At 43.7% G+C, this 24,678-nt stretch overlaps 1 protein-coding gene across 1 annotated transcript in view; it reads left to right on the forward strand.

Moving 5' to 3' along the window:
• Positions 1–24,433, forward strand: part of LOC148014921 (uncharacterized) — a gene marked incomplete at its 5' end in the record, with an annotated part of 90,677 nt that extends 66,244 nt beyond the window's left edge. Inside the window, one exon of the mRNA XM_087665143.1 lies at positions 23,714–24,433. Within this exon, the coding sequence (XP_087521269.1) occupies positions 23,714–23,867 (154 nt within the window). The remainder of the gene's footprint in view (positions 1–23,713) is intronic.
• Positions 24,434–24,678: the final 245 nt, after the last annotated feature.

Raw genomic sequence — 24,678 nt, forward strand, 5'->3', positions numbered from 1 at the left:
TATTGTCCACTTTAGAGAATGTTGTGCTTTTCTCTTCTTAAAGGGAAACCAGAGGTTCAAGAACTCTTGAGAAAAGAAGGTAGGTTCTAATAAGGGTGACATCCCATCTTTAGAGGGAATCAAAGAATCTAGACATATTCGGTAACAGCTCCCTAAATAGAAATGATTTTGCACTCAATATCAGTACTCGGGTCATGTAGATAGGGAGTGTCATAACAATATCTAGGGTCTTCTACCTAGATTATCACCATTGTAGACTATTGTTGAACCCATGGGCGGTGTTCCCTTTGGGCAATTGAGAGGGCATGCTCACCCAACACTAGCACCTATTGCTCTTATTTGTCATGTTCATGCAGATACCTTACCCGCCTAAGTGATGCACCTTGGTAGGGACTTTTTGACGGAGTTGCACAATGGTGGCCAGATTATTAGGCTCATGCCTTCTAGACTCCTTAGGGTACACTAGGCTAGTCTAGCATTCACTTTTACTCCTAGCTCAATAGGCTATTGAGTTGGGCCCATAGGCTACTGGTCCTTATGCTGATCTACCTTTAGTATTTTCATTTATCTTCCGTTGCACATATTCATTTATTTAGTTAACTCATGCATTTTAAGCTTCTATTGCATCTAACTCTTACATTAGTGTTGCACTATTTTTCTTTGCTTAGCACTAAAGCATCTCAAAATGAAGCATTGGTATGTAGGTTCTTTTCTACTACTTACATGTTTGGTTTTCTATTTTCTTTTGGATTTTAGTAAAGGACAAGCATGGTAGGTTTACAATAGTCATTATTGAGCTCAAGACACGAGTTGTTAGCTGATCCCTTGTTGTTTCATCTTCCTGTGAGCCTTGTTTTTCTATTGCCATGGAGATTTCCTCTAATGAGGTGGATCTTTAGGCATCTCTTGTTGCTACAATGGTGGTTACTTCCCTATAAGTCTTTCAGCTTGGGGTGTGCGCTTATTCATCGTCCTCCACATATTTCTTGACTCCACACAAAGGCCAACATCAGACGACTCCTTTGATATCGACATCCATCGTTGAGAGGGTGTTTTTACCATTCATTTGGTACCTATAAGTTTCACCATTGTATCCTTGTCCTTGACATCGACATCCTTTGTTTGTGTATCCTCCTCTTTGCATCACATAATCATTATGTTATATTTGTAAAAGGGTCCTTGGGTAAACGAGCAATTTCCCCATGAGGGAGACTGTCGAAGTGGCACCTTGTAACCAGCCTTCCTTCTTGGCAAGGGTGGTATAAACCTGATTTAACTGTAATAAAAGGCAACATTTGTCACTAGGTGGAGATACTTTTTGTAGTTGCTTTCCTTATTTATTTATATAAATATTTTATTTTTCTTTTCTTTAGTTGCTGTTGCTTTTGTCCCCTAGAGTTCTCTTGGATTGAGCCGGGATCTTTGCATGGCTAGAAGAGATGGCCATTGGGACAAATTGGACTAATGGTTTGTTTTAGCCTTAGGACCAGTTCCATATTGAATGGGCACTGAAGAATAGAATGCCATTGGTTTGGGATTGTGTGCTTAGCCACTGGAGATGGTGTAGGACAATGAGCCTGGCCAAGACAGAAGATGCACATGTAAGAATGCTCACGGAATAAAAGTCACCGTAACTGAGCCACATTATACTTTTTGATGTGGTTGCAATGATAAAAGTTGCTCAGAACAACTTGAGGAATGCAGAGGTCACCATCCCTAAAATTTAGGAAGTTATTATTTTTGGATCCCAGAATTTGTTCGCGTCATTATCTTTGTTTTTACAAGAGGAGAAATTCTTTGGTCTGTGCTGAGGTCGAATTTTGCACCGAACATGGAGAATTTTAGACCGGAAGGTTTAAACGAGAAAGTTGTTACATGTATGCAATGTGGCACAAATTCCCAAAAGAGAGAGAGAGAGCATTAAAAAAAAAAACGTAATAGGCATTAGGGATAGATCTGAGAATGAAGTTTTGGAGGAGTTGCGGGCAGATTGCTGCAAGTTCATCAGCTAGGGAGAGTACTTCGTCTCTGACTCATGTACGGAGGTAGAGCTCGCTCCCTTTGGTCAACTCTCTCTCTATTATCGGAGGTAATGCTTTGCATGATGGGCTGATTCCATCGAAGGTACAGTCTTGTGTTTTCTTTGCACTTCTACTAAGATAAGAGCCTCACTGTCCAGGTTCAGGAGCAGCTGTTGGCTTCTCCAATGCAGGAACTAAAGAAAGTAATGACTATGCCACACAGAAACGGGGTTTGTCAGCTCTGATTTAGTGCTGTTTGTGGGATTGTTTTAATGCTGGAATGATACTTTCCTAAAAGGGATCTTGTTCTGGACATGCTGGACAGTAAGAACAGTGAATTCAGAGATCTGGAGAGTAAGAACAGTGAATTCAGAGATCTGTAGACTGCAATTCTGCACATGAATCATTGAGTTTTAGTCATAGAAAATGCTTTCCCAAAAGGGATGTTGTTCTGGATATGTTGGATAGTAAGAACAGTGAATTCAGAGATCTGCAGACTGCAATTCTGCACATGAATCATTGAGTTATGGTTACAGAAAATGCTTTCCTAAAAGGGATGTTGATCTGGTCATGCTGTACTGTCCTTATGCAGCTGGGATTTACTCAGAAAATATGAAAACCAACTGCTCACAAGTCATGTATTTTGGAACATTTCATTTTTGTAACTTTCCATCTTTTAATTGATAAAGAAATACCGAGAGGGGCGTCGATCTTTGGGGCCAATTTGGTTTTGAGCGAGGGAGTGAGGTCTCTGTTTTTGTGTGTGTGTGAAAAGACCAGGTGTTAATTGAAGGAACTACCACTTTATGCGAGTCATAGACCGGTTTCAACATTAAATATAAAAATTTCGAAATATATACTTTACCACTAATCTTGGAGAGCCAACACTTGATTGGCCCCAACAATTGGCACCCCTTGTGTTATTTCTTTAATTGTATTGCTCTAATTTGAAGTACAAAGAGATATAGGATGATCCCTCTTCAAATTGAATACAATGGGCTATCATAAATGACCAGCATTGCTTAGGCACAATCTGCTCCTTGATAGTACAACAATCTGTGCACATATTGGGTCATCTTGCATGCTGGCCATAATAATTTGAGAATGGGTTACCCCTTGGTTTAGCTGCAAATATCTTGCCTTGAGTTGGTAATCCAAGTTTTGGGTCTTCAGTAATTTTGAAACAACCCTCCTCTAGTTTGCACGGGAAATTTTGAAGAGTGGGAGCTTGTTTTGCCACTTGGCAGCTTTCCAAAAATAATTTACAGCTTTAAATAATTACATTTCAGAATTTATTTTTTGAAAATTAATTAATGCACCATTTCCTTGCCCAAGAGTTGGCTAGTGCCCATTCACATTAGTGATGTTAAACCCCATTGGACATTTAATTGTCCCACACATTAGTTGGCTTAGGAGTGGCATTGATTAACTAGTTGATGCCTAGTCCCAATGTCACAACTGGGCATTTAATGGCCCAATTAATGGCCTAGATCAAAACTAATACCAGCCACCCACAAATACATGTTTGGCATAAATTTATACAACTTTTGCCAGTGTCACTCACTAATTACTTGGGTGACTAAGGTATTGAGAGTCACTTAGACTTTGCACTTGACATGTGTGCAAGGTGATGGTTATTGACCATGGGGAGCCCAAAGGGCCACCCTAGAGAGGCCAAGGTATCGGACAAATAGTGCAGGTTAACTACCCAATGGTTTTGGCTCACAAATTATAAAACATAGAGCATATAAACCACTTGCAAGGGTGTTGATGATGAAGAGTGAAGAGGTATGCAAATGTTTATAGGTGACTAGACTGTAGGTGGAGACTACTGGGGACTTGAAGTGAGTAGGACACTCATGGGTGGTCTGCACACTGAGATGCATAGAAGAATATTACACAAGGCAAATGAGAATGCTCATGCGACAAGGTGTGCCACAAGGACACATATTTTTAATGCTTAGCTTTGATATTATTAGTGGGGGAGACTCTTTTATCTGAAGAGAGGAAATTGCCTATAACTCCAAGCTGTCTACTATACTTCCACTAAAGCCAAATGCTGTTGGTTCGATTGCACTAAAGGAGATATAGCAAGAGGAGGTGAAGAAGAAATGACTCCAGCACTCTAGTGACTTCAGCAATCCAGCTTCAAATCACATACCAACACAAGCTATCCTAATTGAGGTCTGCACTTTTCTTGCTCCAAACCTGCTTCAATGCTAGGAAAAAGTCACCTCCTTTAGAGGAAGCTTGAACATCAAGAGAGTGGCCTGTTTGTTGAGAAGGGTGGCATGTTCCAAATGCTTTGTTGGGTTGTTAGTTGAGAAGGGTGGCATATATGTGAAGAAATTGCATCAGCCATAGGAGAAGGAAAGACTGCAAGGTGGTGGACTATTTGTTGAGATGGACAGCTTGTTCCAAATGCTTTGGCAAGCTGTTTGTAGTCTTAGTAGGTTCTTGGATAGATGACGAGCACCTGTCGTTCAACACTTGGGTTGCATTGGGTGGGACCTGTTGGGGTAAAAGGGATGAGCTTTTCTTGGTAGTCCTAACACAGAAACACAAATAATACGGTATGACAAAGCACAGACTGATAGAAGGACACAGTTAGGGTTAGGGTAACTTAGAGACAATGAACATAGAGAGAATAAAATGATATGACTATTGAATATACAATGCTCATGCATCAAACACACTATGCAATGAATGAATACTGTACCTTGAACTCCTGTATCTCTAGGATCAGGGCAAGGGTAATGAGCCGGAGAGTGTGTTGTACTCCAAACGGATCTTGAATCACAACAAGGCAGCCTCCAGATGTCGAACACCAGCAAATGCAGCCAAGGAAGGTTGGATTTGATGATGCAAACGGTAGTGCAAGAGAGAGAAAGACTAAAAGCGTTCGGATGTTGAACACCAACAAATGCAACTAAGGCTGGATCTGATGATGTAGACTGTAGTGTAGGAGAGAGAAATACTAAAAACGCAGGTGAGAGAAAATAGTGAATGTAGGCTGCAAGAGAGAGAAAATGGCAAATGCAAGCTGGGACGAGAGAAAACAGCAAGTGCAGGCTGCAGGAGAGAGAAAACAGCAGCGACAAATGCGGAGGGCAGTAGTTGGGGCCTGCAAACGTAGCAGTATGCTGATGTGGCAGGCTGTACGACAACTGGATGATAGACAACAGCAGTCACTTGGCTGGAAATAGCAGCAAATTGATGACGGAGGGCTGGAAATATATGCTAGATGAGTGAAGACTGCAATGGACAGCTTGGACTATGATGTCCTTCGTGAACGAGGTAGGGGCAGTAAGTTGAAAACACTTGAAACCTGCAAAAACGAGATTTGGGGCTGAATTGAGGGCATCATATCTATTTATAGAAAGTTTGGGCCGTCCCAAGTGGGTTTGTGCTTATGGGATATTGACACTCTCTAAGAACACATTTCTTTTAAATAAACAAGGTTTCTTTCTTAATTAAGCATGTTTTGGGGTCGTTTAAGTGATGCTAATGCATTTTTAGCTCAACATCTCCTCTTAGGTCCAAGAACAATGTCATGAGAAGTAGGCTAACCACGCCATTTTTTTCTTTATCTTTTACCCTAAGGCGTCCCATCCCAAAGCAGTCGGAGTATCGAACAAAGGGTGCGCGTTGGCTGCCCAGTGGCCTACTAAGACTATAAATGCGATGGTTATCTTACCAAAGGAGTCCAAGCGATCACCCCAGAGAGGCTAGGGCATCGGACAAACAGTGCACGTTGGCTGCCTAGTGGTCTATCAAGTCCTGCAAAGGCGGATGGAATCAACTATGGACTTTTTTTTTTTTGAGGGCTTTGCAGTTTTGATAGATTTAACATTAAGCGAGGGTTTCAAATTAGTTTGTCCTATTAAATATCCGTGTCCCAAAAGGGAGAGTGATAAGGGATGGTCAGATCCAACATCTTCACAAAACAAGCATACTATCTCGACCATTATTGAGTGTTGGTGAAGAAGGAAAATGGCTAAGGTGTGGGTGACACAAATATAACAAAGATGTGAAGCAAGCAAGACAAGCAAATCAAGTAAGCAAGCAAGCTAGGGAGGACTGCCATGGAGACTACCATGTGCAATGCCACGAATATGGTAGATCTAGAGTCAATCACTCCAAAAGACCTAAAAGGGACAAATATGCACAGATGCAGATTTACATGAATAGAATGTCAATGCATGGCGTAATACAAAGGGAGACGCAAGATGCCATGCTCACGCAAAATGCAATGCAACGATGCTACTTGGTCAGTGCCCTTGAAGGAGAATCGTTCACTTGTCTAAGTGCCCTTTTATAATTATGTCTCTTGACAGTGCAGATGAAGTTACAAATGTCCATAAGTACAATACAAAAGAATAAATGAATGATTGGATGTCTAAAAATTGTAAGTATCATCACTGTCACTATTAAGAGAAATAGACACTCCCTCTTAAACTAGAAGGGGAAGCATTCTCTCCCCGTCAATTTGAAGTAGGGGAGGGTATACCCAAGTCAATATTGGGTAGAAGTTATTGAAGAACCGGCCGGTTGACCGCTTTGGTCAAAATGTCTGCAAAATTGTTTGATAAAGACACAAACTCTAGGCGAATAGTGCCTAGCTCAACTTGCTCTTTGGGAAAGTAGAAATGGATTCCCATATGCCCTATCCGTGGTGTGATGATCGAATTGTCCGCAAGGGCAATGGCACTTTGGTTGTTGTAGTAGACAATGGTGGGAGAGTCACAAGCGAAGTGAAGGGCTGCTAATAAGGTCCTCAAGTAGATGGCCTCGGTGGTACCATTGAAGAGAGCCCTATACTCAACCTCAGGCGTGGAAGTCTCCATCGTCTCTTGCTTATGGCTGGACCAAGAAATGGGAGCCGTGCCCAAGGTGAAGAGGTAGCTACCATGGGAATGTCGGGTGTCAGGATCTCCTTTCCAATCAGAATTAGTGCACCCCTGCAAACATAAACCAGAACCATAAGTGAGGCCATAAGAATAAGTACATTGTAAATAATGCAACACAAGGACATGCAATCCAATGTGACATCCTAGGTGCTATGAAATATTGATTGAGTAAGCTAAGTTTGACCTAGTATGAATTAACCAAAGAAGTTTTCCTACAATAGACCTATATATATACGCATCAAAGGGCTGATCTAGAGTATCCTTCGATAAGTGGACAGTAGGATCGAGAGGCGTACCATTGGCCATGTCTGATCCGTAGTAAAATGTTCCACGAGTTGAAGTGCGTACTTTTGTTGTGACACAAAAATACAACCCCCAGATCGAACTTCATATATCCCCAATAAGTAAGACAACAAACCAAGGTTTGCCATTTCAAATGTAGCACTAAGCTTTGCCTTGATTTCCTCTATGGCAGTCGAATTGGAGCCTGTGTGATGAGTAAGTCATCAGTATACAACAGGATGGAGTTGACTCCCTTTGCATTGGATCGAACATATAAGTTTGGTTCATAAGGGGTAGAATAGTATTCGTGAGTCTGTAAGAACTCGTCCATGCTATGGAACCAAGACCACGGTGATTGCGTTAGCGCAGAAAGAGCTTTCTGCAAGTGAAATACCTTATCTCTCGGGTTTGCAGAAGGAAATCTTGGTGGTTGCTCCACATAGACTTCCTCCTCCAGATAACCATTCAAAAAGGCACTCTTGACATCGATCTGATGTATTGGCCAACCATGGTGAGCGGCTAGCATGAGTAATAACCGAAAAGATGTCAACCGCGTAGTAGGTGCGAAGGTCTCTTCATTATCAATACCATGCTTCTATTGAAACCCTTGCATGACAAAAGGAGCCTTGTACTCGTCTAAAGTCTCGTTAGCCTTTAGCTTGGTCCCAAAAATTCACTTTGTCTTGATGACTTTCTTGTGGCTCTGATGATCCACCAATGTCCAAGTCTCATTTTGGTCAATATTCTCTAGCTCCTTCTCTTGCCATTGAGGGTGCTGAAGAGCCTCCTGCTATGTATTTGGCTCAGAATGTGCTATGCAATCAGTTGTAAACAACGATGCAAATGACGCTTGAGGTGCAAGCTGCCGGGGCAGATCTTCTAGGTCTCTTCGGAGTGGAATCTGGTGGTAAGATCCCCGAATTCCACATGCTCTGCTGGCACCAGTGACATAACGGGTCTCGCAGAGGGAGACTTGGGAGTTGAAGAATTTGTAGGTAGGTCAAGAGCGGATAGTAGACCAGGCTTAGTAGGTACAGTCTCCAATGATGTGGAAGGAGGAATTGGATCAGAATCTTGTGCAGAGGATTGCACGATATCCCTCTCATTAAAGATGACGTGCCTCCTAATGATCACCTTGTTCGTTTGAGGATCAAACAATTGGTAGGCTTTTGCTTCTTATGAATATTTGACAAAGATAAGGAGATCAGCTTGAGGAGTGAGCTTTCTTATTTTATCATCAGGTGTGTGTGTGCACATGTACGACACTCGAAGACTCTGAAGTGGGATATGATAGGCTGAGAGCCAAAGAATGCCTCGTACGGGGTTGTTTAAGGAAGAGCCATAGTGGGGTACGAGTTGAGGATGTACACTATAGTGTTAGCAGCCTCAACCCAAAGGCACTCAGGGAGCTTTGTTGCGAACAACATAGAGCGTGCCATTTCCATGACTGTCCAGTTTCTACGCTCTATGGCTCCATTTTGAGAGGGGGAGTTGGTAGAGGTGAGTTGGTGAGAGATACCATGCTGTTGTAGAAACTTGGAAAACTTGGGGAGATAAACTCATCACCGCTATCACTCCTCATGCAACCAACGCGATGATTTGTCTGGTTATGAACCAACAACACTCAAGCAGAGAAATATGTGAAAGTATTGGACTTATGCTTGAGGAAGTATACCCACATGTATCTTGAATGATCATCCACTATTAAAAAGAAGTACAAGGCACCGTTCAGGGTAGCAGTGGATGTTGCTCCACAAGATCAACATGAATCAATCTAAGAGGCACCTCAGCGCTATGTGTAGATTGTTGAGGGACTGGGATATGGTGCTGCTTCTTGAGTTGATATGCGTTATAGACATCTCGAGCTAGCTTCGGGCGAGGAAGGCCCTCAACCATTTCACAGAGAGTCAACTCATAAAGAGAGTCATAGCCAAGATGCCCTAGGCGGAAATGTTGGGATAAAGGCCCTTTTTCACCTCCATGTATTGTACACGTACATTATTTAGTTGTACATGTGAATGCGCCCTTACGTGCCCTAAGTATAAATACATTTTATTCTTTGTGTACCAATACATTGTTGGTACACCCAAGTTGAATCGTACTTTTACACACACACACACACACTCTCTCTCTCTCTCTCTCTCTCTCTCTTTCACTCTCACTCCTCGACCTGCTGCTCACTTTGTAGCTGAGCTCCAACAACTGGTATCGGAGTTGAAGGTATAAGCCGACAGTCACTCGTCATTGAAACTGACAGGTTAAATAGATTGCTCGCGATTAGCACTAGTCGTTAGGTTCCAGTAGAAGCTGATTGGTCAACGGGACAGCAGGTGCACTCGGCAGAGGTCTAGCGAGTGACCAGCGTGGAAGGGCTGAGTGCTGGCAACAGGAAATGCGGGCAGCACAACGTGTGGCAGCAGGTGTGTGGCATGACCGAGCAGCAGCAAGGTGACTGAGCGTGTGGTGTCAGACTGCACATCACACATATCAGCCCGGGCAGCAAGTAGGGGTTGACGACGAGTCAGGGTGCAACGCGATGTGATGCTTGACGGGTCAACAGACCTCCTTTCCCCGTTTTTAAAAATCAGAAATTTCTTTAATTTTTGAATTTTCCCCCTCGCCTTCACGGGGGTTCGCGCACTAGAAGCACAAACGTCAAATCTATGCAAATTTGAGCCTGAAAATTTGGGGCTTCTCCCAGATCTGAGCTCATCTATGCCTGGCAGTGATATTCAGGTCAGAAATTGCAGACATTGTGCGTGGTGACCTTAATCAAATTGGGGATTTTATCAAATTTGTCGGAATTTCACTCTTTTGAGTGAAATTTCCTGACATTGGACCCCGAAAAATTGGAGCTTTTCATGCATTGGTAAAATTTTGCTCAACTGGGTCAGATTGGCTGACATTTATGCATTGTTGGATTTGGAATTTTGAGGTTTGTGCAGAATTTGGTAAATTACAGCAGTATTTGCCCGTGTGGTGGTGGCTGGTTTATGTATTAACAGCAGAGATTTATTATTGTTTGAGGAAGAACAACAGTGTATTTGCTGGTTCAGCTTGTGCTTCTGCAGTTCAGTGCATTTACTCTTTGTGTTTGTGATAAAAATAGCTGCAACTTCTTCTAGTTCAAACATCAAGAGTTTGATGGAAATCGAACGGTTTGATGGTCATGGCTTTGACCTTTGGAAAGACTCTATGTAGGGCATATTGTTCTTAAAGGATTGTGAGGATGCTTTGCAGGAATATAAACCCACACAAATTTTTGATGCAGATTGGGCCAGAGTTAACAAAAAGGCTGTGGCTTACATAAAGATGGGTGTCACTGATGACATTTTGACAGACATTAAGGGTTTAGATATAGGCTATGCAATATGGGAGAAGCTGAAAACTACCTATGAGATCACCACACCTGTTAATCAGGTGCATTTAATGTGCAAGTTGGTGAATATGTGACTGAATGGAGTCAAAGCCTGTAGTTGAGCACTTGAGTGCATTTACTGGCATTTTAAATCAACTCAAGGATGCAAATTTGGATTTTGATAATTAGTTGAGGGCGATCTTTTTGATCATGACACTACATGATTCTTGGGAGACCTTGGTGGTTTCTCTCAGCAATAACCCCAATCTCTCATATGATGGTGTGAGGGGTTCAATCTTGAATGAAGAAACTAGACGTATGTCTAGTAGAGAAGGCAACAACTCAGCTTATAATATAAGAGGCAAGGCTGAAAAGAAAAATGCAAATGCTGGATAGAGAAATAGAAGCAAGAGCAAAGGAAAGGAAAAGAGTGATATTACTTGCTATCACTGCGGTCGGAAGGGCCACAAGAAGCCTGATTGTAGATACTACAAGAAAAAACAAGAGAGAAAGAAGAATGTAGGAGACAAAAAGAAGAAAGAGGATAAGACAGATGTATTTGAGGCAGCCAAAGGAAAGGAAAGGGCCAATGTGGCCTCAAGTGTAGTCATAGAGGAGCTTTCAGATACAGAGGCTGATGTATTATGTGCAGTTAAGTATGCCTTGTATGTCACATGCAGGATATGTAGATTACCAAGGCTGATGTGATTGATGCACTTTTGTCAGTTGATGATGGTGTCTCTTAGACTTGGATTGCAGACTCTAGTGCCTCTTTCCATGCAACTCCTTGCTTGGAGTGTTTTGCTATGCTCAATGCAGGTAGTTATGGAAAAGTGTACATTGGAAATAACCATGCTTGTAGCATTGATGGGATTGAAACTGTACACTTGTCTTTAGATAATGGGCAAGAGCTTGTATTGAAAGATGTCAGATATGTGCCTTGACATCAAGAAGAGTTAACTATTTGTTGGTCAACCTGACTTGCATTGTTACACTACACTGTTTGGTGGTGGTTTGTGGAAATTGAAAAAGGGTTCCATGCTGATTGCAAAAGGAACCAAGAAGGGCACTTTGTATTGTTTGCACTGTAAAGTTTTGAATGGCAAGTTCCTTGTAATTGTTTGCTGAAATTGGTTGTCATTTGGAGTTGTGGCATAAGAGATTAGGCCATATGAGCCAGAAAGGACTTGATATCCTTACCTCTTTGAAGAGGGTTGATGGAAAAGGCTCTAAACTTGATTTTTGTAATGGTTGTCAGTTTGGAAAGCAAATGAAAAATTCCTTTTATTGTGGTGTCTCTCGTAAGTTCAATGTCTTGGACTTAGTGCATTCTGATGTATGTAGTATGCCCGTGAAATCGTTGTTTGGTGCTGTATATTTTGTTTCTTTTATTGATGATTGTTCCAAGAAGATTTGGGTTTATCTGTTGAAAAAGAAAAGCGAAGTGTTTGGTGTCTTTAAAACTTTTGATGCATTTGTGACCACGCAGACAAGTAGAAATCTGAAATGCCTGAGAATTAATAATGGGGGTGAGTTCGCATCCAATGGATTCAAGTCTTTTTGTGACTTGCATGGAATTAAGAGGGAGCTTACAGCCCCTTATAGCCCTTCTTCTAGGGTTGTTTCCGTACGTAGTACAGACTGATCAGTACGGTACGGTACGGTACGTATCCGTACGATTTAGTACAAAAAAAGGGCACTTTTTTGCCACTCCTTTAAGTCTATAACTTTCTTTTTTTCTTTGAACTTTCTTTTTTTTTCTTCTTTCTTTCTTATTTCTCCCCCAAGTCTCTCTCTCTCTCTCTCTCTCTCTCTCAAGCTTCTCACACCCTCTTTTTCTCTCAAGCCTCTCCTCTCTCTCTCCCTCTCAACCTTCTCTCTCACTCTCTCTCTCTCTCTCTCTCTCTCTCTCTAGCATCTTCTTGTCTCTAGTTGCACTAGTACTACGTACGAAAGGTTTGATACTATACCATACTTTAGGTACCGTACCTTACGTATTAGTACCATAAGGTATCAACTTAATGGATACATCTTTCCTATTCAAACTGCACTTTGGGACGAGCTAAATGCTCCTTATATTAATATGATTCTCCCATGAGATTAGGTCATTTGAGATTCAAACAATTTCTCTCAACCTTCTCTCTCTCTCAAGCCCACACTTCTCTTATTTTTATGATCATGCATGTATGATGTATCCACTTCCATCTATGTAGTTATAAGTTGTAGGTAGTAGTAGCGCATGTTGGGCATGCAACATTAGGTTTTGGCATGTTAGTACTCATTTTATATACTCTAATAGCATTGCTATTTAGACTTGAAATATCTATTCTATTATCTTTAGTCCAAAATAATCAAGTTATTTTTTTTGTACTAATATCGTACCGTACCTTATAAAATCTTAAGGTACCATTTAGTACGGTATTTTATTGTACTGTACCGTATCGTACCTTTCATACTTGGCAACTATGCCTTCTTCAAATGGGGTGGCTAAAAGATATGATATGACTTTATGTGAAAGGATACAGTGCATGCTGTCTTGCTAATCTCCCTCATGAATTTTGGGAAGAGGCACTGCGATTTGATGACGAGTGTCAATCAAAGGCTGTCCCGTTGACCAGTCAGCTACTGGAACTTGACGACTAGTGCTAATCGCGAGCAATCTATTTGACTTGTCAGTTTCAATGACGAGTGACTGTCGGCTTGTACCTTTAGCTTTGATAGCAGTTGTTGGAGCTGAGCTGCAGAGTGAGTAGCTATTCGACGAGAGAGAGAGAGAGAGAGAGAGAGAGAGAGAGAGAGAGAGAGAGAGAGAGAGAGAGAGAGAGAGAGAGAGAGTGTGTGTGTGTGTGTGTGTGTGAAAGTACAATTTGACTTGGATGTACTAACAATGTGTTGGTATACCAAGAATAAAATATATTTATACTTAGGACACGTAAGGGTGCATTCATATGTACAACTAAATAATGTACGTGTACTATACATGGAGGTGAAAAAGGGCCTTTATTCCAAGAGGAAATACCAAAGACGCCTATTGCTCATAGGCTCTCGAGATGTGGCTAATGCCTAGAAGCTGTGGAACACGGAGTCTTGGGCTATTGGCTTGGTAAGAAAATGGGTCATGTGGTATAGGCCATTAGGTTGTGCCTCACTGTGAGTAATCACTAAACCAATCTGAGAGTCAAGGACCTTGATTGTGGTCGTTGCAAAGAAAATTGCTCGCCCCAACCGGCAAAGCTGCTGAACAAATAACAAGTTCCCCCCAAGTTGAGGGACATAGTATACATTGTCTAGCGAAGCCAGATTCGGACCCTTGTCAATGGCAATACTGACGCAACCTTGAGCTTGGATCTTGACTAAGGAGTTGTGTTCTACACGGACCTGTGGCTACAAGGGCTCGAGCTCCATTGTTGATAATCCAAATAGGTGTTGATATGCTTGGTTATGACGAGTCGGCCTCTACGGTAACCTTGTTGAGAGGCAACTCACAGATGTGGACAAGACTCACATTGGATGTCTGTACGGAGACAATATGGGCCTCTGCAGAGCTAGACAAGCCCTTTGGAGTTGAGAACGTTATCAACTGAGATGGTTGACTAGTTGCAGTGAGAGTTTGACCTTTCCATTGCCCCTTGCCATCACCTTACCTCTCTTGATGGGGATTGTGTGACTAAGGAGCGGGGAGCTATGACTTGGATTTTGGTGCTATGCCTCTTGCCTTTGATTGATACTCATCATTAAAATGGCCAGCCTTTTGATAATGTTGACAATACCTATTCTTCTTAGGTACATTCTGCCACTTGGATTTGAATTGAGACTGGGAGTTTCCTTATGATTCCCCTGCTTGATTTTGATTTTGTTTACCCTTCCCCTACTGTCCCTTTTGAGAATAAGCAATAAGAGTCCTTTCTGAGGGATTATTCATATGAAATTGATCGAATAACCATGGATAATGCAATAGTTGACATTCAAATTTATAGAATGTGGGTAAACTGGGCAGAGAAACCACTTGTTGCACAAAATTGAAGTATTTACACGGCGGCTTGTTAAGAAACAAGGTGACCTGATAATTAAAGGACTTAGGAGTCCCTACAGTGGAGAATTTAGCAAGGAGACGTTGATACTCAGCCAACTTAACTTTCAAGTTGTCCCGATCAAAGATTTTGAAGTTTTGAAGCTCATGGTTAAGATTTATTCAACAGATCCTATCCCAAGCTGCATAACGGTCAGTCAAGTGTGCCATCGCTCTGACTCTAAGTCAAAATGCTAAAGTTCAGAATGAAACTCAGGCAATAAGCCTGCATCAACTTGACAATAGCAAATGCATTCCTAGCCTTCCATGAGCGGACGACCTCGTATGGAACTAGTGTGGGATCGGATTGGGGTTCCAACCCCTGCACAAGATCCCATAGGTTTTGTAAGTCAAGGATATGTCTCATCAAGTAGAATCAAGTTGTAAAGTTTGACCCGTTAAAATGAGTCTTGTCATTGAATGCATGCTTGGTGGAAGATGAGGTAGAAGTATGAGGTGTCGGGAATGTGGGGTAAGATGGATGTGGAGGATAAGATGGTGGTGGTGGTGGAGGTGTTTGATAAGGAGGGGGGGGAGGGGAGGAGAGAGGTGGGAAGGAAGAAATAGGCTATGAGTGTCGAATGAGTGCTGATTGATGCAGAGGCACTGGAACATGAATGTTTTCATAAGGTGCCGGTGGAGGCACTGGGATATATAAGCCTTGTCTAAATGTCAGTTGGGACATAACATAATAACCAGAGAGTCCACTAGGTAATGCCATGGAGACAAACTCTTGTAAAATATTACACGGCGCAGCGAACAGAATCTGAGAAAGAGATAGAGAGTACACAACAGATAAGAGGAGAATCAGTAAAATTCTTTAACTCCAAACAACTGATACAAAGATGGCTCTGTCCACCCGTGCGCTTCCACTGTGTGAAGCTTAGATGGCGATCTAGACAGAAGATAGGTGAAGAGCTTAAGGCTAGCTGGAACAACAACTCTGACTGGGTGAAAGATCAGTGTAAGATGGCTGCGAAGGGGTTTAGCTTTTATAGCCCGCGAAGGTCGTTAGGTCGGCCTGCTGACCGACCTACCATATGAGCCTCCACTAGTCGGCTAGGGAATATTCCAGGGAATATTCCCTTTACCATCGGGCCGGGGGCGCTGCCCCCGGACCCCCGCCAGGGGGGCCGCTGGCCCCCCTGGGACCCCCCAGCCAGGGGGGCCGCTGGCCCCCCTGGGACCCCCCAGCCAGGGGCCGCTTCCGCGGCCCCCGGACCCCACAATAGGGGCCCCTTTTAACTCCCTTACCACGCAACTCAATGCAATGTGCCTCGAGTTGCTACCAGCTTAACCACTCCGTCTAACCCAAAGATTAGACCCACAACAGTCACCTTTTTGCCATCCGGTCACATAGACCTCATCTGATATACAAGTCAGGACTCAACCAATGTCCGGGCTCACATTTGGCTTCTCCTCATAATGGGGGCCTTACAACTTTGAGCACCATGGATCATTGGTAGCACCTAATGAGGGTGGGGCATTGATCATATCTAACACCCCCCCTCAATGTCCACCCATAGGTGAACTATCTCCTCGGCCCAATGCCGAGTCTCTGAAGATGAACTTGAAGCAGATCCTTCGTAAGTGCTTTGGTGAAGATATCTGCTCCATTCTCCTCTGTTGGACAGTAGACCAATTCCACTATCCCATCCTCCATCAAATCACGCACATAGTGATACTGGATCTCTATATGTTTGGTGCGTGCATGAAACACTGGATTTTTGGCAATGGCGATGCAACTCTGATTGTCACATCTCAGCACAGTTGGTTCTTCATCCTGCACTCCCATATGCCATAGAATCCTTCTCAACCATACGGCCTCACATGCAGCAAAACAAGCTGCCTTGTACTCTGCTTCGGTAGAAGACAATGCCACTGTTGGTTGCTTCTTACTAATCCAAGAGAAAATTCCTGAACCCAAAGAGAAACAATAACCAGAAACTGACTTCCTGGAATCAATGTCTCCTGCCCAATCTGAGTCACAGTTCCCCACAAGAGAAGTTCCGAAACTGTATGTGATACCATAGTCAAGAGTTTTCTTCAAGTATCTGAGCACCCGCATCCCAGCCTTCCAATGACTCTCATGAGGTTTGTTTGAGAACCTGCTCAAAACACCAACAGCAAAACTGATATCTGGTCTGGTGTTACACAAGTAGATTAGACTGCCGACTAACCTCCTATACCTCCCAATGTCTGCTAGTGCTGATGTATCCTCAACGGATAACTTTACATTCACCTCCATAGGTGTAGCTATCTCCTTGCACTCGGTCATGCCAAATGCCTTCAAGATCTCCCATGCATACTTCTTCTGAGAGATGAAGATCTTTCCTGGCTCTTGCCAGACTTCAATCCCCAAACAATAGTGCAGCAAGCCCAAGTCTGTCATTTCAAACTCAAAACTCAAAGCCTTTCGAGTTTGGTTGATCATATCTTCATAGTCACCTGTAATAAGAAGGTCGTCCACATATAGGACAATCACTACAGACTTTTTACCATCCCTGTAAACATACAAGTTAGCATCTGAGGCACATCTTTTGAAGTTTAGGTTTAAAAAGAACCTATCTATCCGCTGGTACCATGCTCTGGGGGCTTGTTTCAGCCCATACAATGCCTTCTTCAGTTTACACACTTTGTTCTCAGAATGGGGGGCCTCAAACCCTGGTGGCTGAGCCACGTACACCTCCTCCTTGAGGTCACCATTTAAGAACGCTGACTTAACATCCATTTGGTACACTGGCCACTTCTTGTGGGCAGCCACTGCAAGTACCGTGCGAATAGTGGTCATTCTGGCAGTTGGGGCAAATGACTCTTGAAAATCAAACCCTTCAACTTGTGAAAATCCTTGGGCAACCAGTCTAGCTTTGTACTTTTCTAAGGTACCATCAGCCTTGTACTTTACCTTCCAGATCCACTTGGTGCCAATAATCTTCCGCTTTGCTGGCCGATCCACTAGCTCCCAAGTGTCATTCTTCATTATGCTGTCATACTCCGCCTGCATAGCAGCCTTCCATGATGGATCTGCAAGTGCTTCTTCTAAGTCAGTTGGCTCCTTTACTTCTCTCATAATCTCAACCATCAAGGCCATGTTGACTATGTGAGCAGAAGCCCTCCTTTGCTCCTCTATTCTCTGAGACCTCCTTGGTCCGTCTGCCTTCTCCTCAACAGATGCAGGCATAGGATTATTGTGGTCATAGAGCTGCTTCACCCAACGCGGCAATGGCTTTTCCGGTGGGGTGATGTCAGGTTGGTGAACTTTTTCCTCATCATCTGAAGATGATGCTTCCTCCTCCTTAAGGATAGGGATAGCTCTCGGGACAGGTTCATAGTGGACTACTTCTTCGCTTGATGATAAAGTGGAAGACCTTGCCTTCTCCTCCTCCACTGTATGCGGCTCCTCCTTGAACACCACATCACGGCTCGCGATGATCTTCTTTGCCTCTTGGTCATATAACTTGTAAGCCTTCTGCTCATCACTATAACCCAAGAAGATACATTTTCTGCTTTTTGGTTGTAACTTGTTTCTCTTCTCATCTGGAACATGTGCATAACATTCACATCCAAAAATTCTGAAATGTGAAACAGATGGTTTCTTACCAGTGTAAGCCTCATGAGGTGTTTTTCCCTTGAGAGCCTTTGTGTAGCTCCGATTTAGAATGTAGACTGCAGTATTAACAGCTTCAGCCCAAAAATGGTTAGGCAATCCCTTGCCCTTTAGCATGCATCTTGCCATCTCCACAATGGTACGATTCCTGCGTTCCACAACACCATTCTGCTGAGGTGTGTGAGGCGTCGTCAATTGACGCTTGATCCCTTTGCTCTTGCAAAAGCCTTCAAACTCCTTTGAGTTGAACTCACCACCACCATCTGTTCTAAATTTCTTCACACTTTTCCCTGTTTCATTCTCAACAAGTATTAGCCATTCTTTAAACTTACCAAAAGCTTGAGCCTTATCACGAAGGAAGTACACCCACATCTTCCTACTGTAGTCATCGACAATCAACATAAAATAAGAAGATCCCCCCAAGGCCTGTGTAGGCATCTTACCACACAAGTCAGCATGCACCAACTCTAGAGGAGCATGTGCTCTATTCTTGCTTTCTTGTGGAAATGCCTTTCTCTGTTGCTTGCCCATCATACAAGCTTCACATGGTTCCTTCAATTCAGTTATTGTAGGTAGGTGAGCAACCATACCTTGCTTTTGCATCTCCTTCAATACTGCAAATCCGATGTGTCCAAACCTTTCATGCCAAAGCTTACTTGTGCCCACTCCAGCGGTGGCTGTAAGAGCACTTAGCTCATACAGGTTGTTCCTCCTTTCTCCTTTGCCAACAATTGTGCCAGCACTATCAATAATTTCTGCACCTGTCTTCTTGAACCTTACTTCATGACCAAGATCAGTTATGGCAGCAACTGATAAGAGATTTCTTCTGATTTCGGGAACATACAACACATTTGAAAGCTTTTTGACTTCACCATTTGCAGCAACAAAAGAAATAGTACCTGTGCCCGCAGCAGGGCATTTAGCATCATTTCCAACCGTCACAGTGATGGATTCTTGTAGAGGCTGCATAGAACTGTATAGACCTTTCTTGTTGGTCATGTGACGGGAGGCCCCACTATCCAACACCCAAGAGTCAGTGGTAGATTCTTCTTGCGCCGAGGAGCACACTTCCTCAATGGTCGCCATGAATAATTCCAACTCTGCTTCAGCCGTATTGGCTGTCTCTTTCCCTTTACTTTTAAGGGTACCATTCTTTTCATCTGCCTTCTTGACACGACAATCTGCAATTGCATGTCCTTTCTTCTTACAGTAGAAGCACTCTCCTTGAAACTTCTTCTTGCCGCCCTTCTTCTTTTTGTCACCATCATTTTTGGTGGAGGAAACACCTTTGCCTTTTGCATTGGCAGAGAATGCAGCATCTCCATTGTTGCTTCCTTCTCGGGCTTTCAGCCTCAACTCCTCCTCCATTAATAATGCACAAAACTCCTCAAAAGTCAAAGCTTGAGGTCTCACCTGAGTATTAAGGGCAGTTACTAGTCCATCAAACTTTTGTGGACAAATCCGAAGACACCTCCGAGCTAGCTCTTCGCTAGTCTTTTGTATCCCAGCGCCAGCCATCTGGTCGCGCAGATTCTTAATCCGAGTGATGAATGCTTCAACCGTCTCTCCTTCAGCAAACTTCTCCGCTGCTAGTTGATTCTCCAAGTTTTGAATCCTTGTTTGGTTTCGTGTTTCATACTGACTCCTTAGTACATTCCAAGCCTCTGACGCTTTGGTTGTATGCTGAATCAGAGTCAAAACACTGTCAGAACAGCTTGTAACTAAGGCACACAATGCATCTGCATTCCTTCGTTTCCAAGCTCGTAGAAGATCTGCATTCGGAGGAATCATCACACTAGGATTTGATGGGTCGGGGGTAGGCTGTGGTTCTGCGTCAGTCCCCAGCACAGTCTCCAGAAGCTCATAAGAATCAAGGATAGTAGTAATTTTGAACTTCCACAAGGTGTAGTTTGTACCATCTAACTTGCTTTCGCTGAAGGTTGGTGGACGAATCCTCAGTGTTTGAATAGCCGGTACAGCAGCACCACCTCCTGCACCGCTTCCTGATGCGCCAGAACTGCTTCCCGGAGTCGACATCGTTTCTCTTTGCTGTTGAAGCCTTTGCCTCTTGCACTCTCTCCGATCTCTAGAGCCCCCTGGGCTCTGATACCATGTAAAATATTACACGGCGCAGCGAACAGAATCTGAGAAAGAGATAGAGAGTACACAACAGATAAGAGGAGAATCAGTAAAATTCTTTAACTCCAAACAACTGATACAAAGATGGCTCTGTCCACCCGTGCGCTTCCACTGTGTGAAGCTTAGATGGCGATCTAGACAGAAGATAGGTGAAGAGCTTAAGGCTAGCTGGAACAACAACTCTGACTGGGTGAAAGATCAGTGTAAGATGGCTGCGAAGGGGTTTAGCTTTTATAGCCCGCGAAGGTCGTTAGGTCGGCCTGCTGACCGACCTACCATATGAGCCTCCACTAGTCGGCCAGGGAATATTCCAGGGAATATTCCCTTTACCATCGGGCCGGGGGCGCTGCCCCCGGACCCCCGCCAGGGGGGCCGCTGGCCCCCCTGGGACCCCCCAGCCAGGGGCCGCTTCCGCGGCCCCCGGACCCCACAATAGGGGCCCCTTTTAACTCCCTTACCACGCAACTCAATGCAATGTGCCTCGAGTTGCTACCAGCTTAACCACTCCGTCTAACCCAAAGATTAGACCCACAACAGTCACCTTTTTGCCATCCGGTCACATAGACCTCATCTGATATACAAGTCAGGACTCAACCAATGTCCGGGCTCACATTTGGCTTCTCCTCATAATGGGGGCCTTACAACTTTGAGCACCATGGATCATTGGTAGCACCTAATGAGGGTGGGGCATTGATCATATCTAACAACTCTGGCACCAATTGATCGACACTCGGGAGAGATTGGGGGGAAATACCCAGGCTGCAATGATCTCGAAAGTGTGTGAGAAAAAGGTAGAACACCACCCGATTGAGGAAGAGATGAGGCCCTAACGGCTGTGCTTAAGTTTGAAGAACCCCTTGGTGTCGTAAATGAAAATACATGTGATTCTACATAAGATGCAACATGTGGTGCACTAAATGGACGTTGAAAGGATGTGGTAGCGGAATAAGATGGTGGGATGGGAGGGAGATTATATGGATTTGTGATACGTGTAGATGTGGAAAATAATGTGGGTTTCTTTTGTCTATTAAATACATTAAATTGAAATGATGATGATGAAGGTGCACCTACTTCATTTTGACCTTTGAAAGCAAAATTGTTTGAAGGAAAAGAAGAGGAAGGAGTACTCACAGTTTCTTGTTTCAACTGCTTACCTAGTCTTGAGTTTATAAAGAAATATCTTTTTTTTTTTTTTTTTTTGCAAATAAAATGTGGTTGATTATATTACTCAAAAAAACTGATTACAACAGAGTGCTCATTCTCAACAAGTCACAAATACATCATGTATACAAGCCTCTCAGGGCGGTGTGGGAGGGATGGGGGCGAGAAGCATGGGGGGGGGGGGGGGGGGGGGTGTGTATCGCCATCTGGGGCTGTCTGCCTGCATCACGAAAAACAGGTCCTAGCTCCCCCAAGTACGCATGAAATGACAACGGAGCTCTTGGCGAGCCTTGGACTCGCCCTGCACCTGATCCCAACGGCCACGGAGGGAGTGGATAATGGAGGTCTAGAGCTCTGCTAAGGTCGCCTGTACTGAAAGTCTCTCTCCGCCGAAAGCCTCTTGACACCATGCCTTCCAATTATGCCATCCAATAAGACTCCCTATGATCTCCCATACCTCAGAGCGTTCTGGTGTGGGCTCCAATACTTGGCGGATGGGTAGAGTCTCCAAACTGACCACTGCGCATGACCTTGCCTCGATGACGAATATCGTGCCCTGCATCCCGGTCTCGTACAGAAGGTGACGGCCTTGGCTGACTGCGTGCCAGCAGAAAGCTTCCCATGAGATACATCCAAGGCTGGGTGCTATACGGCGAAGGATGCGGCATGCTCCTCTCCACATGATCTGCGCCTTCTTACACAACCAAAGGCAGTGCTTTGGGGTTTCCATAGGCTGCTGTGTGCAGTGCTTCCAAACTCCCTCCTTTTGCATCTGGGCAAGCCAACTTCCCACCGCCAAGCCTCCATTTGCCACCAGCCATAAGAAATACGATACCCTCCTCGGCCTCCAGCTATCCCATAGGCGGCGCCAGAAGGTCCGTCGAAACAGCTCCGTGATGCTGTGCTCCACCCACTGCCTGCTACGTGATGGCATCCAATCCATATCCTTCTGCATCAATACATGTCCGCCAATGCTAGCAGTGTACTCCAAGAACCTCGGTGGCTTCTTGGCGACTACAGTGGCCGGCCATAGCCACTCTCCTAGATCCCACTCCAGCTTATCAAGTGGTTTGCCCTGTCATCTATTTCCCTTCTCCTCAACTCCACTCCTCTCTGGCAGCTTGATACTCGCTGCAGCACCTCCTCGTCCGCCATCCTGTATGCCTCCCGCCATGTCTTGATGGTACGAGCTAGGCCGGCCTCCCAACTAGCCCATGAGATGTGGGGGCACTCGCCAATCTGTGCCCTTTCTCGATCTTTGACCTAGGGGTTCCGACCACTAGAGCTCTGCCTGCAGGGGAGAGGTGGGCTGTGCAGTAATAGGTCAGCTTCTCTGGATGGAGTCCAATGCTTGTACAAATGGCTGGACTGTTGTGATGTCAAGGAACCAGAGGTATTTGGCTGTCTGCCCTTTGCCCAACACATTGGGGACCCAGCATTGTCCAGTAAAAGAGTTAACATGGGAGCATGGTGAGCACTATTCAGGAAAGGTTTCCCACTTGCAGGTAGACCTTCCTAGTTCTCTTTATGAGGATGAAAACAGTTCTTAAGGGGAAGTGTCACCAATTAAAGTGTCAATTAATTTATGCAATATTTACAGAGATTTTAGGAGCTGTGGCTGCACATATATGATAGAGGCCTTTTAAAACACGGGGCTCCAGCAGTGAGTCCAGTGCACAGAGAATCAGTAGTCAATGTGTCTGCATGTAACAAGTGCATTGTAGAAAGCATACAGAAATACTAAAGATGATAGAGAGAAACCTGTCAGTTTTGGTAGCTCTGAGTATACATCAAGCCACTTGACAATTATAGGTATATGAGTTGATACAACACAACAGATATCCTCCTGGACACTCAGCTCTACAGTTTGCGGTCAACTAATTAATGGTTTTTCTTACTTTGAACCACAGAGATCTTAAGTCTAGCTTATATACCTGACATCTAGGTTCTGTACCTTTACAACAATGCTGTTTGTATTCCTATTTTGGCTGTTGCCAAGGCAGTGGGTAAGTCAAGGTGTCCAATCATTTAGACTTCTGATTGGTTAGTTTAACTTGTTAAGTTACTGTTATAATCTTTCTACCGTTGGATCGATGCCTTCTCTCTCTCTCTCTCTCTCTCTCTCAGTTTATTTCATCAATCTAACACATTCAACAAATTTTGCAGCTCAGCGCAAGGTTCATACCTTCTAAAGGACGAGGATTTTCCTCCCCTTCAATTTTGTGGTCAGCCTAGAAAGTCTGCAGTGTTTGATTCTCAGGATGAGTCGAGCAATAGGCATTCTGAATTCCATGTATGTGTAGTGGGCCATTCTGTGTAATTACATGAATTTCAGCTGCAAGGAAAATGTGATTCTATCTCGGCATTAGTGAATGTACAGTTGGCTCTACATTGAGAAGAGCTTGAAAATTTGAGGGTTTTTTAGAGAAAATTTTGTAACCACACAGAACTCAATCCAGTATATATCAAGCTGGTATACAAGGCTGAACAATTTCCCCTCTGTTCATTATACATGGATTTTCACTAGTGAAAATCCCGTTGAAAGCCACAATTAATAATGGTCAAGCACACTTCCTGTAATGAAGGTTCAGTGTGGGTGTGTCTTGAGAAGTTGAACCTGAAGAATGTTGGTTGTCTGGATGATTGTGTTTGGTACAATAGGTACTGGAGTATGTTAGTTGTATGATCTAAAATGTTGCGATATTGGTTGTATATTCCAATCAAATAGAAGTTGTGGCACATGTTCCAAAGGTATCATTATGGCCTTGGAATGCTTTCTTACTCTGCAGAGAACTCAGAAATTTGGGATCATTAAACCTGACAAGCAAGCGTATGTACGTTTGTTGAAAATAAGCACCTTCCCATACTGAGGTCTAGGCGAAGGTTGCCTGCCACTGTCTCTCATTCTAGAGAGCTGTAAGATTAGAAGAAACAGTACAAATAACAATGGAATTATTAAGTGTGTTTGTGGAGGAAATAGTAGGGGTTGTCAGGTAAGGAGCAAAGAGCATATACTTCAGTTTATTATTGTTATTATTATTTCGGGGGGCTTTGTGCTTTTCTATGATTCGCAATTATGATTTGTTGGGTAATTGCAAGATTTTATCGTATGACATGGCTACTCCAAGTAC

Source organism: Lygodium microphyllum, chromosome 24, assembly GCF_053477565.2.
Source record: "Lygodium microphyllum isolate KBCC chromosome 24, Lygodium_microphyllum_v1.1.10, whole genome shotgun sequence".
NCBI lineage: Eukaryota > Viridiplantae > Streptophyta > Polypodiopsida > Schizaeales > Lygodiaceae > Lygodium > Lygodium microphyllum.